This window comes from Peromyscus leucopus, chromosome 6 (genome assembly GCF_004664715.2).
Source record: "Peromyscus leucopus breed LL Stock chromosome 6, UCI_PerLeu_2.1, whole genome shotgun sequence".
Classification (NCBI taxonomy): Eukaryota; Metazoa; Chordata; class Mammalia; order Rodentia; family Cricetidae; genus Peromyscus; species Peromyscus leucopus.
In genome coordinates, this window is record NC_051068.1 from 21836496 (window position 1) to 21851420 (window position 14925).

The window sequence follows — 14925 nt, forward strand, 5'->3', positions numbered from 1 at the left end:
CACTTCCTGAGTTTTGTTTTTGTTTTTTGTTTGTGAGACTGGGTCTTAATCTATGATATTAGCTCTGGCTGGCCCACAGCTTGCTCTGTAGACTGAGCTGGCCTCAAACTTGGCATAATCCTCCTGCTTCTGCCACCTGATCACTGGGATTACAGGCATGGGCCAACATGCCTGACAAATTGGGTTCTATTCCTAACACTAATTCATGGTTATTTTTAGACATAGTAACTGTATTACAGTCTACTAACTTGAAGCTTTGTAATTTTTAGACTAGAAATATAAGACATACAGCAAAGACCTTTTGAATGTCACTTTTATAGCTTAAATTGTCTGTTGTCAGGCACTGAAGGATAGCACAGAAGTAGAAATTGTGGATGAAAAAATGAGGAAAAAGATTGAACCAGAAAAATGGCCAATCCCAGGCCCTCCTCCTCGAAATGTGCCACAAACAGACTTCTCTCAGTTGATTGATTGTCCGGAGTTCATACCAGGCCAGGCCTTTGGCTCCCATACAGGTAACTGCTTTTCTTCTAGTGCAAACAGTGTAACAGAGGGCTGTTTGATGAGTTTGCCTATCTATTTGTAGTTTATTGAGCTTTCATAGGAAAACTAAAGCTAATTAAAAGACTGCTAGTCTTCCCAATCCTGCTTATTTTATCTCCCAGCTAGACTAGAATTATGCAGAATCATAGGTAAAGCTCTATTAATGTTTCTTGAGCTTAGATTTTGTGTGTGTTGTCTTTTGTGGGCTTTCTTCCTATCTTTTAATTCTACTAAACGACTATATATAGTGCCACTTTTCTCCACGTAAAACCGAAAGAGCCAAAATTTGTGCTCAAGAGTGGGCTGGCCTTCCTTTACTCTTGTTAGTAATGTACTTTAATCTTGTCTTGAAAACATAAACAAATGCATATTCTAAAATAGAGTTGGGATTTTCTTTAGCCTTGCTTCTTTTGAGTTTCCAAAAACTTCATTAGTGTTAAGAATTTTTTACCTGGTTCATTTTGAAGATAATTGCTCTTGGGAAAAATATGTGTGCTTAACCTTTTTTCAGTCAGGGTGATGATCTACTGATGCTCTTGGATGTCATATGATCGGAATGTACAGTGGAGTAGGTGACTCCCTGAAATACCATGTAAATATGAGAGCAAATCGTGCTGCAGAAGTGAAAGTGACCATACTGTCTTCTGTGGAAGAATGTCTACGCCCACCCCCTTGTGGAGAAGGTTGGGCCAGCCTGCAGTGGAGATAACCACCTTTACGATAATGATGTGAGACAGACCAGAGGACTGCTGTTGTTACTGTAGGAGCTTCTCCTTTCTATGTCATTAGCTTAGGCTGCACGGGCTACTTCATGGTGGGAAAGTTAATTGTTATCATTGGGGAAATACTGCAAATTCTATCTTTTGTTTCCAGGCATTTATACTTTGCCCAGATCAATAAAGCAGAAAAAGAGAGGATTGAGTAGCATTTCCAAAATTGTTAGGTCCTTTGCTATTTGACTTGCTCTTTAATATAGTATACTTTGCATAACTCACATGTTGTCATATTTCACATGTACTATAAGATGTATTAATGTGAATACTTAAGGGGTAAGAAATTTAAGTTAAATAAATAAGGGCATTTTTCCTTTATGCTTCAAAATTGTTATTTAAGGGATTTTCTTTTTGTTGTTTTATTTATTATTATTGTGTATATATGATATGTGTGTTTGAGTGTGGGCACATGTGTGCCATGGTGTGTGTGTGTGGAGGTAAGAGGACAACTTTGGAGAGTTGGTTCTTTATTTCCATCGTGGGGATTCAGGTCTTAAACTCAGGTGGTCATATTTGCACAGCAAGTGGCCTTACTTCTGAGCCATGTGGCTGGCTTCAAAATTGTATTTCATACATTGGCATGAAAGCACTGCCTGCCTATGCCCCTCATCATGAACCAGGATAAATCCTTCTTGTCAGAAATTTGGTCACAGCAATGAGAAAAGTAACTAATAAAGAAGGTTGGTAACAAGAAGTAGAGCTGTTACTATGAAAATCCTGACCATGTGATTTGTAGGCATTTGGAACTGGTTTTTAGAAGGAATGTGAAAGACTTCTAAGCTGTAGGCTACAGAAACCTTAGGATGCTGTAAGTAGAGCTCAGTGGGCCATTCTGACTGGCTTACAGAAGACCAGTATGTCAGTGAAAAAGTAGAAAGTGAACATTGTGCTAAGGAGTTTCCAGAGAGGGGCAAGGACTTTGAGGGGAGCTGAGCTAAAGGCTATTTGTGTTTACTTCTGATGAAGAATCTCAGTGTATTCTGCCTGTTCCTGAAAACGTAGGTCACAGAGTGATTTAAAATTTGTTTGGCAGAGGCAATTTTTAAGACAGCAGTACATTTTGGCTGAGTCTTGATTACTACTCACTGCTCTTATTCAGATCTTTAGCAGGAGTAAGTGGAAAGATTGGAAAATGTGCAGTTTGGGGAAGAAAGGGGTGTGCCATCTAAAGTTGCCAGCAAGCAGGGTGCACACAAAGCTTTTGTAATTGTTAGTGCCAAAAAGAAATATCTTAGTCTTCACTAAGACAGCTCCTGTGCCCTAAGGTCATGGAAGTCTCTAACTTGTGAAAATGGAAATTGATTTGAAAGAAGAGAGACTAAACTGAGACTGTGGCTGATGGGATTCATCCTGTGTAAACAGACTCCTAGGAGAAATGGCTCCCAGGTTTGATAGCCAAGTTGTATGAAGGTCATTTACAGCATTGTTAGGAGGGGTCCAGACAACACCTCAATCTGGCAGTAGAACTTGAATGCTTCATCCACTTTATGCTAGTTTAGTAGGCATGTAAAGTGCAAGTTACAGTCATGGAGGTTTAGACCGGAAGCCACTGTGTGGCAAAGGAGACGCCATTGTTTAAAGCTGTGAAGTCAATTTACAAAGTAGACTTCCAGACTGTTGGAAGCTCCAGAATTGTGGGGCATCTGCCAAGGAAAACTGGAGGAATAGAGCCGTCCCATGAGAGGCTGTATATGCTGCAAGTGACAAAATTGGAGGAGTGGAGCTGCCCATGGTCATTGGAGCCCAGATGATAGTACCACAAGCCCCAGATGCTGGACATGGAGCTTCAAGGTTTAGTGTTTGCCTGCTAGATTTAGGCCTTGCTTTGATCCAGTCTTGCCTTGCTATACCCCATTCCCCTCTATTGGAATGGGGATGTTTACTCTGTGCCATTGTACACTGGAAGTATGTAACTTTTTTTCTGAAATTATAGAGACTCACAGTTAAAGAATTTGCCTTGCATCTCAGAAGAAAGAGACTTTGGACTTTTGAACACTGTTGGGACAGTTAAAGACTATGGAGACTTTTGAAGCGAGACTGAATTCATTTTGCTTTATGACCTTATGGGGTTCAGAGATGAAATGTAATGGTTTAAAGTGATTTGTTTGAGATTCAAGGTGACTAGGAGTGTACTTGTGGTTATTAACTTTCATTGACAGCTTGACTGGACGTGTCTGTGAGGGCATTTCCAGAGAGGTTTAGCTGAAGAGGGAAGACTATCCTACACATGGGCTGGGTACTTAGCCTGAGCACCAGCATTCATTATCTGTGCTTCCTGACTGCAGACGCAGTGTGACCAGCCACCTCATGTTCCCATCACCATGCCTTCCCTGCCATCATGGACTCTACCCCTCAAACTGTGAGCTAAAATAAATTCTTCTTCCCTTAAGTTGCTTCTTGTCAGATGTTTTGTTGCAGTGACAAGAAAGGTAGCTAATGTACTTACTGCCTATCGGTGATCAGTGAGGGATCACTTCAGATATTTCTGTTTGAAAGGAAAATACTTCCTTTGTGCCTTTTCAACACTATATGGCCTAACTCTGTTAAAAGATTTTTAAATTATAATTGCAAATAATGCACAGAATTTACGTGTTACACAGAACTTGTTTATGTACAATCTGAAAGTTTCAGATGTTTTGTGCCCCATACCAGATCTTTTATAGCCATAATTTTTTCTCTCTGCAATAACTAGGGTATGTTTTTAAAGAAGTGAAATTTAGGTTTCTGTTCTTAAAGATTCAACAAATAACTGTGAAAGATGTGTTGTGTAAACTTGAGGTCCTTTTTAACCAGCTTATGAACAATTAGTTGGGAAGTTGGGTAATATAGAAAATACTTTCTTTTTTCTTCTTCTTTTTTTTTTTTTTTTGGCTTTTCGAGACAGGGTTTCTCTGTGTAGTTTTTGTGCCTGTTTGGATCTCACTCTGTAGACCAGGCTGGCCTCAAACTCACAGAGATCCACCAGGCTCTGCCTCCCGAGCGCTGGGATTAAAGATGTGCGCCACCACCACCCAGCAAAAATATTCTTTTTCTATGAGATATCTAAGATAGGTCAATCAAGTTGGATATAGCTTTCCATTAACCATTTTTGAATTATTAATAAAATTGCAAAAATAAAATCAGTTTTGTACATTTTACTTTTTGACATATTTTCATGTTCACACAAATAAGTCAATATAAGTGTCACATTAATATAGATTCTTTAAATTGTACAAAGAGCAAATAGATGATAAATAAAGAAATAGTTATATGGGATGTTGATAGAATCATGCTGACTTACATTAGCTCATAGGAGTACTGCTGTCAACCACCATTTCCTCTGAATCTTCATATTTTACCTTGTTAGTCTACTTGTAGACTGCTTGGAGAAGTAGTATGTCACTGTACATTGGAGAAGAAATAAGGTAGGAAGTATAGACAGCCTTCTTATGTAACTAGGTGAAGTAAAGGAGTGAAGCTTTTATCTAATACCCTTTAATCCCAAATTATAATATCTTAATAACTTTTGATTATATTTTCTGTGCCATTTGTATGGTAAAATATTTTAATGTAATTGATCCTTTTCATCACAGAAATTTAAATATCTACTTTTTCCTCTTTGGAGGTTGAATTGTGTAACATGGTTTGGCATTGCCACTGAGCAGAAGATCTTAATCACCACAAAAGGTTGATTATGAGACTGGTAAGATGACTTCTGGAATGCAGGGTTTGCTGTGGGTGTGGTGTATTGTCAGCTCTTGATGTGTGAAAGGGCCTAATGGTTACTGAATAGGCTGTGGGACTTCTTTTGAAAGCTATATGTTGAGGTTCTTAAAGAAATCCTTATTACTCAGAACTGCAGTCACCTCACAGTGAGGGGAAAAAACCACACTAGATCAAAGCATATGTTTGTCTTTGGCGAGCCAGACTGACATTTTTCATTTAATACAGAATCAGCAAAGGTAAATTGTCTATAGTCTCACAAATTGTAACCAAGGTATTATATGTCTAAATAATGTAATGTCAGAAATTCCAAATATTACTTAAACTTTCTGTTTTAGCGTTTTAAAAATAAGTACTTTGAAATATTTTAATTATAAAAGAAATTAGGCTCCAGAAAACATCACAGGGCATATGGGTAAGCTTAAGCATAAAGTAAACAACTTCAAAGTATCATTCTAATAGTGTTAATTTTTTTCTTTGCCAAATATTTTCCTATTATTCCATTTCTAAGCACATAAATGTTTAGTATAATAGAACACTTAATGGTGCACCCCATAATTCAAGCTTAGAAGACATGAGGAGATGATTGTATAATAAACCATGAGGTAGGTATAAGAAGGCTAACCTTGTGTGTTAAAACAGTAACTACTGGGGCTGGAGAAGGTGGCCAGAACACTCATGTAGGGCAGCTCACAGCTGCCTCTTAACTCCAGCTCCAGGGGATCCAGCACCCTCTTCTGGCCTCCTCAGGTACCCACACACAGGTGGCATCCAGCCCCTCCCAGATAAAAATAAACATAATAAAGAACTACAGTTTTGATTTTTCTACTATGGCTGTAGTTGCTGTCCTGACATTTAGACTTTAAGTATGTGTAGTTCAGTTAAATTTAATGATAGTTGTATAGGAACTAAGTCATCCCCATGGTTAACAAGATAGTGCTTCTTTGTGTTGTTTTAAAACTTTGGTCATTGTATAAATATTTCAGAGTATTAGAAGAACAGTTCTCTGGAGTTAGTGTTTTTTCCTATACTCCTCTATCAGTGTGAAAGAGTATAACCTCTTTCTTTCATTTGTATTGATTTTATGAATGAGTTGATGATAAATGTATTGTTTATGGAGAATGTTGTAGAGCAACAGTGTCCCAGGAAGGATATGCAAACCCTACATATAATTTCAAAGTTTTTAGTAACTTTGAAATATATTTGCCAGGTGTGGTGATTACACCTTTAATCCTAAGCCCAGGAGACAGAGGGAGGCAGATTTCTGTGATTTGCAGGCCAGCCTGGTTTACCTAGCAAGTTCTAGGCCAGCAGGGCTGCATAGTGAGACTGTCTAAAGAACAGAACAGAACAAAAACAGTAACTACAAAACATTTAATTTCAGTAATATTGCCATAGATATTTTTATTTAATATAGCCACATTATTAACACACCCAATATAAATCCTTGCTCATTTAGAACAGAAGGTATCAGGTCATTTTTAGTATAACTTTATAACTGTCTTTAGCATATTTGAGAACTAGCCTCATTCCAAGTTCTTTGCCCCTTATAACTAGAGCGTATTATATTGAACAAACTCTTTTCTTCTTTTCTTGTGGTTCTGGTATCAAATCCAAAGGCTTCCCATTATCCATACACTTGCATGCCCATGCCTACTATATTGATTGGGATATTCTGGAGGCTTTTCTATTCTCCATCAAATTGCTTCTTTAAAAACAACAGTTGACCTGATGACTACATCCGTGTGTCAACTGTAGCATGTTCATGGAAATAAATCTTGCAATCTTTATCACACATATTCCTGCTTTGTGCCTTTGATTTAGTAAGTAAAAAAGACTCACTGTCCATCTGTTTCAGCTTTCATATAACATTCACCCTGGAAGTGTTTTTAGTGAATTAACTTTGAGTAATGATGTTTACACTTTAAACTTGTACAATACACTATATACTTGTAAAAATAAATTTTATGTGTATTCAAGGTTTAAAACAGGTTCTCTTCTGACCTGGGAATGAAATTGTAACTTAAAAACACTTAATTTTTAAACTTTTGAAAAACAATTTGGATTTTATAGAGTTTATATTTATTTTGATTAAAAAGCTGACAAGGTAAGGTAAAGAAAGGTTTTACTTTTTAGAAAAGCTTTATTATTTTTATTTTTGTGTATATTTGCTTGCATGTATGCATGTATACCATATGTGTACCTGGCATCTGTGGAGATCAGAAGAGGGGGTCACATACTCTAAAACTGGAGTTAGAGATTGTTGTGAGCTGCCATGTTGATACTAAGACCTGAAAAGAACAGCCAGTGCTCTTACCCATTGAACCATTTCTCCATCCCCAAGAAAGGCCCTTTAAATTCTCAAGGTTTTAAATGTTATTGCTGGAGCTATATGCTTTACTGTAGTGACATGTGTTTTGCAGTGTTCAGCATGAGGTATGAAGTAAGTGGGCACGCTGTCTTTCATGTAGGAAATGTGGGCATGGGAGTAATGACTGCTGTAGTTTAGATCTTTGTCAATCTGTCAGGAAGTAATTTTGCCTTGACTGTCATATGTTTAGACTACCTATGGTTTAATAGCAGTTGACATTCTATATATAGTTCAATGTGCAGGTTTTAAATTGGTGACTCAATGATACTCTTGAAGATACCATGAATATAATATTCTGCATAAGTGCTGGTGCCATTCCTTCATTCAGTGGCTTTCCTTTTGAATATCTTGCAAGCCTTTGAAAATCATGAAAAGGTTTTGAAATTGATTATCATGTTTTTGTGCAGGAAAATCCGTATTAAGGCAAAATGAAATGCAGTTTATAGGTAAGAAGAACCAGTATTTTAATTGCAGAACTGATTTAAAATTTTAGAGTCTGCCCCAAACTCTCCAAGAACTGGAAGTCCACTGAGCCCAAAGAAAAATACTGAAACAAATACTCTCCGAGTGATGTCTAGAGGTTTGTCTACCAGCTTACCTGACCTGGACTCAGAACCATGGGTTGATGTGAAAGAGAGGCATCACCCATCCCCAGGGACATTAAAGGTAAGTTTACAAACCCAATGAAATGTGTACCTCGAGTGTAACAAGTTTTCTGTTTGTCATACATGGGTTTTTCAAGGTTTTATAAAAATTTGGAATTGTGGCCTTCAAGAGAAACTTGGGTTACTTTTGTGAAAAGTAAATTATATTTTTCTCTTTTTAAATATTTATCTTTCATTTTTAACATAATTTGAGAGTGCTTTGACATAGTCTTTTTATTTATGACTAATTTTTTCTTATGTGACTAGTTTAAATTTGAATGATACTTCAATTTTTGTGAAGTTGAAGAATGTTCAGATATTGAAGTTATATCATTATTTGTAAGGCTCTTAAAGCACATTGCATGCTTCAGCATGTTAGAGTGAATCAATGTAAAAAAAAAAAGCAAAAAGCAAATGGATTTCTTAGTGAATGAGTGAACCATCTATCAGAATCAGATGGTTATAAAAGGACCAGAGGAAACTGCCTTGCATTTTTGACTGGTGACTGATGCACTACTTAGTATAAAATGTTGTTACTTTAACTAAATAACTAGTTAGTACAAGTAAAAGTTGGAAAACCTAAGTAAAATTGTTGACTTATGTGGATGTAAGTAATTTGTCTTGTGGTAGTTGCACTGGTTTTATGGACTAGTGTGTAAGGGATGGGCGACCCGATCCACTATTTCTTACAACTTTGTGAATGTATAAAAAGCTTGCCAAAGTTTGGAAGAAGAGAATGAATGCTGGGATGTTAAAGGCTTATAAACAAAGTTCTTTCTCCTGGAGACCAGAGGTACAGAGAGGAAGCTGGGATTTCAAAGACTCTTCACTGTACATCTGCTCATGTCAGCAAACACTTTTTTTGTTGTAACTGGGAGGGTGTTGTAAGCTGGGAGGGTGTCTAGTGAAAGCCAGAAGTCCTGTTGCTGACCCACAGTGCTAAGGGCCCCACATGTTTAAAATATTACCAAGTCCAATGTCAATAGGCTTAAGAAACCTTAATAAAAGGTAACTTCTTTTTCTTTTTTCTTTTCTTTTTTTGTTTTTGATTTTTTGTTTTTTTCAAGACAGGGTTTCCTCTGTGTTGTTTTGGTGCCTGTCCTGGATCTAGGAGTAGGCTGGCTTTAAACTCACAGAGATCTGCCTTCCTCTGCCTCTCAAGTGCTGGGATTAAAGGTGTGCACCACCACTGCCCGCTTCTTTTTCTTTTTTTATTCTAATACTTAAAATACAATTCAGAGCTTCAAGTATGCTAGACTCGTGCTTTGCCACTGAGCTACATCCCAGTCCCCCAAAACAATTAGACACAGTGTATTTAAATGTTGTCAGAAAATCACCACACCCAAAGTGTGGACTCCAAATGGCTAAAACACCTTTGGGAAAAGTCAGGCCATCTTAATATCTCACAAACTTCCTGGGTACTTGTTTGGGATGGTATTCCTACACTAAGGCATGATGAAGAAGGAACTATATTTTACTCAATTTGATATCCCCTTATCTAAAATGTCTACATTTCAGCATTTACTTTCCCAGTAGTATATGAGATTAAAGTTCATCTTAAAATTGATAATCTTGAAAAACATAAAAATCAATTTTATTTGTGTGTCTGTACATGTAGAATGTCAGATAACAACTTTAGTAGTCAGTTCCCCCAGACTAGTGGTACTTAGCAGTATGAATAAATTGTAGACTTCTTTTGTGGCTGTGATTATAGCCTGTTTACCCTTGGGCAATTTTGTTGAATGTCAGGTACAATCCACACTTTTGATTAAATGAAAGTTTCCACAGATTTGGACTTCTGTCCTACACCTTGGCAGAGACTGGGCATGCTGACTCTGGATCTCAGCCATTACAAAAATAAGGAGTATTTTTCTCAGAGAGGTACAATTAGTGTTTTTTTTTCTGATAAGATTATATTTTGTCCTTCTGCCCCTGCTTTGACTAGTTGAGAGCAGATGTTATAAAGCTTCATGTTCTCAAATAAAGGACAGGACTGATTGCTTGTGGTTGGTTTTCCAAATGTTTACTTTGATTGCTGCCCACTGTCCATTCCTGCTCTGCCTTTAGGATCCTGGTGAGAGCAGTGCCTTCTGTCTCTTTGCTGTAATCCTGGCTGGGTCTGAGAGGCTCATTCTTGTGTCAATCTTATCAGTGTAATCACATGGACTTTATGCTTTCTAGAAACTCAGTTTATGACCTGATAATTATTCATTGTTGATAAGTGGACATATTTATACATTATTGTATATCATTATTGAACATAAATGTATAGTCAGGTCATGTCCAACCCCAAATCTCTTTTAAATCTATGTATGTATGTACGTATGTATGTATGTATGTATGTATCTATCTATGTCTATCTATCTATCTATCTATCTATCTATCTATCTATCTATCTATCTATCTACCTACCTATCTGTTTATGAGTGGGGAGGGCATGGGTATGGAGGTCAGAAGATAATTTGAGAAAGGAAGTCAGTTCTCCACTATATGGGTTGTGGGGATTGAACTCAAATCATCAGACTTGGAGGCAAGTACCTTTTCTTGTTGAGCCTTCTTTTTAGTCTCAACCCAAAATCTCTTACTCGTTCCTTACAAGTTGAAAAAAAATGCATTTGAAGGATAAAGTTAAAAAGTGAAAGCTTTTGCCAGGAGGTGGTGGTGTATGCCTTTGATCTCAGTACTTGGGAGGCATTGGCAGGTAGATCTGAGTTTGAGGACAACCAGAGCTGTTACACAGAGAAACCCTGTGTGGGGGGAGTGTTTATCCAGAGTTTACCATTATTAATAGTTTGGTATTTGATCACTTAGGCTTTTATCCCCATATACTTACATATAGTCTTTAAAAATATTAAGCATTATTTACTTACCTATTTATTTATTTATTTGTTTTTAGGACAGGGTTTCTTTGTATAGCTGTGGCTATACTAAAACTCACTCTGTGAACTAGGCTGGCAGTAAACTCATAGAGATCTGCCTACCTCTGCCTTCTGAGTGCTGAGATTAAAGGTGTGTGTCACCACCACGTGCTGTTTATTTATTTAGCTGTATAGGTGCATAGCCCACCTTGATGTGCATGCACCACATATGTTTAGTGCCTGAAGAGGCGCCAGTAAAGGGCATCATATCCCCTGGAACTTGAGTTACAAATGGTTGTGACACACTGTGTGGGTGCTAGGAGTTGAACTCTGGTCTTCTGGAAGAGGGCTCAGGCTAAGGAGATGACTCTATTGATAAAGTGCTTGCCTCACAAGAACTCAAATTTGAATCCCTAGAACTGTGTAAACAGTTAGGCTTGATCTCACTGGACCCCAGTTTTCTATTTCTTTTCAATGCTCATTATTGAACCTAGGACAAATTCGCCAACACTGAACTATACCCCCAGATTATTTATTTGAGACAGGATCTCAGGTAGCCCATTCTGGCCCACTGGCTCTAGCCAAGGCTGACCCTAAAATCAAAACAGGGGTCTGGAGAGATGGTTCAGTGGTTAGTTAAGAGCACTTGCTCTTCAGGGAACCCAGGTTCAACTCCCAGCACCCACATGGCAGCTCCAGTTCCTGGGATCCAGTGCCCTCTTCTGGCCTCCTTGGGCACTGCAGGCAAAACATACATATTAAATAAACAAAGGTATATATAAATAACAACAAAAAGTTAGGAATGGTGTGGTGTACCTGTAATCATACTTCCGGGGAGATGGAAACAGGAGGATCAGTTTACCCAGAACCTCTGCCTCTAGGTTAGATGAGAGACTCTGTCTCAAAAAATAAAGTGGAGGGGCTGGAGCCATGACTCAACAGTTAAAAATTTTCGGCTACTGAGGATCTGAGTTTGACTTCCAGCACCCACATAGTGGCTCACACAATCATTTGTAACTACAGTGCCAGGGGATATGATGCCTCTGCAGGCCCTGCAAACGTGTAGTGTACACATATAAAGACAGGAAAAGCACTCATAGGTTGTGTGTGTGTGTGTGTGTGTGTGTGTGTGTGTGTGTGTGAGAGAGAGAGAGAGAGAGAGAGAGAGAGAGAGAGAGAGAGAGAGAGAGAGAGAGAGAGAGAGAGAGAGGCAACCCTGAGTTAGGAAGAATCTGTTTGAATTCAGGAACTAGTAATAATAATAAAAAAATAAGGTAGAGAATAGTTGGTGACCAAAACATGTACGTGTACACATGTATATACATATATCAGACATGTAAATATGGTGCACATAGTCTGCATTTTATAAAGTATATTCACAAGTAGACAGCTTGCCTAGAACAGTGCCTGGCTCACATTGTCAGCTGACTAGAGATCTACACAACTCAGCACTCTGACAGAAAGGGATTGCTTTGTTTTAGACATGGAATTAACTTGAGCTGGAAGATGAAATTGGATCAGAGAGTGGCATGGGGCAGCAAAGCAGAAGTGTTGTGTGTGCCGAGATTTAGGCTAGGCTAGATGTTAGACACTGCCAGCGGGTGTCTAGAGGCAAGGTGTGTTGTGTCAACCACAGCTACTTTACATGAACATAGGGACAGAGTGTACATTTTAGCATTAAAGCAGATATAGTATGAAGACAGTTCCACAGGAGATAAGGACAGCAGAGGAGGTGACCCGTGGGTGCCAGGCACACACATACACATACATGTGCACATACATACATGCATTGTGAGATATAAGGCTCAGACATGGCGAGCTTACTAACTCTAAACCTAAAAGGCTTTGTTTTCCTTGTCTTTCTGAATGCAGAGGAAGTAATTCCCATGTCTAGGCCTCGCTTCCTCATGACTCAGAGTCAGCACCATGTTGTAGATGATCTAGGGGCCACCCCAAATCTAGGGAGTCTATTTTAATCCTTTTACTCAACTTTGTGTTTTTCCTAGTCAAGACAGAACAATAGCTTTTTATTAGAATTTGCCTACTCTGATACAACATTTGTCCTAAAAGAAAAAAATTAAAAAGTTTTTATGTAGGAAAAAAGTTTTTAAAAATACATACATACATGTATATATATATATATATATATACTTTGTTTCTTTAGGAATCAATATCTGTACCTGAAGAGACATCAAATCAACTAACATATATATATATATATATATATATATAAAAAAAAAAAAAAAAAAAAAAAAAAAAATATATATATATATATATATATATATATATATATTTTGTTTCTTTAGGAATCAATATCTGTACCTGAAGAGACATCAAATCAACTAACCTTTCCAGAAGAACCAAAACAAGAAGAACGTGACTTTTTGTTTGATGAAGAAATGGAACAGACAGAAAGAAGGAAAAAGACATTTAATGTTTGGTCTGATAATGATTCAGATTATGAAATTGATGACCAAGATTTAAACAAGATTTTGATCGTAACTCAGACACCACCTTATATGAGAAAGCACCCTGGAGGAGATCGAACAGGCACCCATGCATCACAAGCAAACATTACGTCAGAACTTGCTGAAGTGATTAGTGATGGCTTGTATTAATTACTCTGAACAGGACCTGTGGACGGAAAGTGAAAATACATGCACAGCCTTAAAGGTAACGATTTCCGGTGAGCATCTTTCTGCTGATAGTTTGCTTGGATTGCATGGTATTACTTGTTTTCTTAAATTTGAGAGTTTATTTCATAAAATTTGGAGCATAAATAAATTATACCCAACTTAAAAATTCTTGGAAATATATTTGATAGTCACACCTGAGGTAATTTTAAGTGATAATATATGAATACTGTCAGCATCAAAAAATAATACTTGCTGACTAAAACTTGTGGAAAAATGTAATTTCTTATGAAGGAATAAAAATGTTGCTATGGACAGGCCTACTTGATATGCTCATTCTATTCTCTTGCCTTTTACCCTGGATTCTGGCCTCTACCTAAGCTAAGGTAGAAGAGAGAACCAGAATAGCTGTCTAGCCTCCAAATCTCTTTAAATTTAGGAGTATAAGGGGGTCTTTTTCTGCTGTTACACTTTTCAGAGAAGCTTCAAAAGTTAAATATGTGAGGGAGTGATGGAACAGTGAGGGGAAGTTACCTCAAATTGGAGAGTGAGCTTAGAAACCAAACAACTGTAGAAAGAGAAGCTGCCAGCTAGTGTCTGAACAGAGGGAACTGTCTATCATGGGCTTGTGAACAAGAGACATGATCTCCTTGGAATTTCCCTTACTGCTTTTAGCCACTGGCTTTTTAGAGAGACTGTTTCAGGTATGTCATGTCAGATGCCTTAAAGCCTGGACAGTTTTCTACCTGTCTTGCTCCTATGGGAAAGGAAGTGTGTTTTCATGAAGTTTAGATAGTAGGGTTTTATGTAAAAACACATGTGTGTGTGTGTGTGTGTGTGTGTGTGTGTGTGTGTGTGTGTGTGTGTGGTGGTGGTGGTGGTGGTGGTGGGAAATTCACTCATGTCTCAATGCAAGTGTGGAGGTCAGAGGACAACTTGAAGGAATTGATTTTTTCCACCCATGTAGGTCCTGGGGGTGGAACGCAGGTCCTCAGGCTTGACAGCAAGCACCATTACTTGCTGAGCCATCTTGCCACCCCTGAATTTTATTTCTGATGCTTGTTTCTGGAGGTGATGCTTAGCTGAAATCATTTTTGTAACGGAAGTAGAAATATATTCTACTAATTGCTGGACCTGGGGGCACAGGCTTGTATAATCCCAGTTATATGGGAGAAGCCAGTAGGAGCTTCAAGTTCAAGGTCAAGGTCAAGGGTAGCCTGATCAAAGTGATAAGACCCTGACTCAAAATAGAAAAGGACTAAGGGTATATAGCTCAGTGGTAGATGATTAGCATGATTGAGGCTATTCCATGACGAAATCACTGTCCTTGGTTCTAAAAGAATAAACAGATTGTCAGATTAGATAGTCAGTCAGAATGGGCCTCTCTCTGAAAAGAGTCAA

At 38.0% G+C, this 14925-nt stretch overlaps 1 protein-coding gene across 1 annotated transcript in view; it reads left to right on the top strand.

Annotated features, from left to right (window-relative positions):
• Larp1b (La ribonucleoprotein 1B) overlaps positions 1-14925 on the top strand; it is a 98639-nt gene that overhangs the window by 28450 nt on the left and 55264 nt on the right. The window contains 4 exon segments of the mRNA XM_037206564.1: positions 341-515; positions 7883-8055; positions 13198-13506; positions 13508-13577. Of these exon segments, the coding sequence (XP_037062459.1) occupies positions 341-515; positions 7883-8055; positions 13198-13506; positions 13508-13577 (727 nt within the window).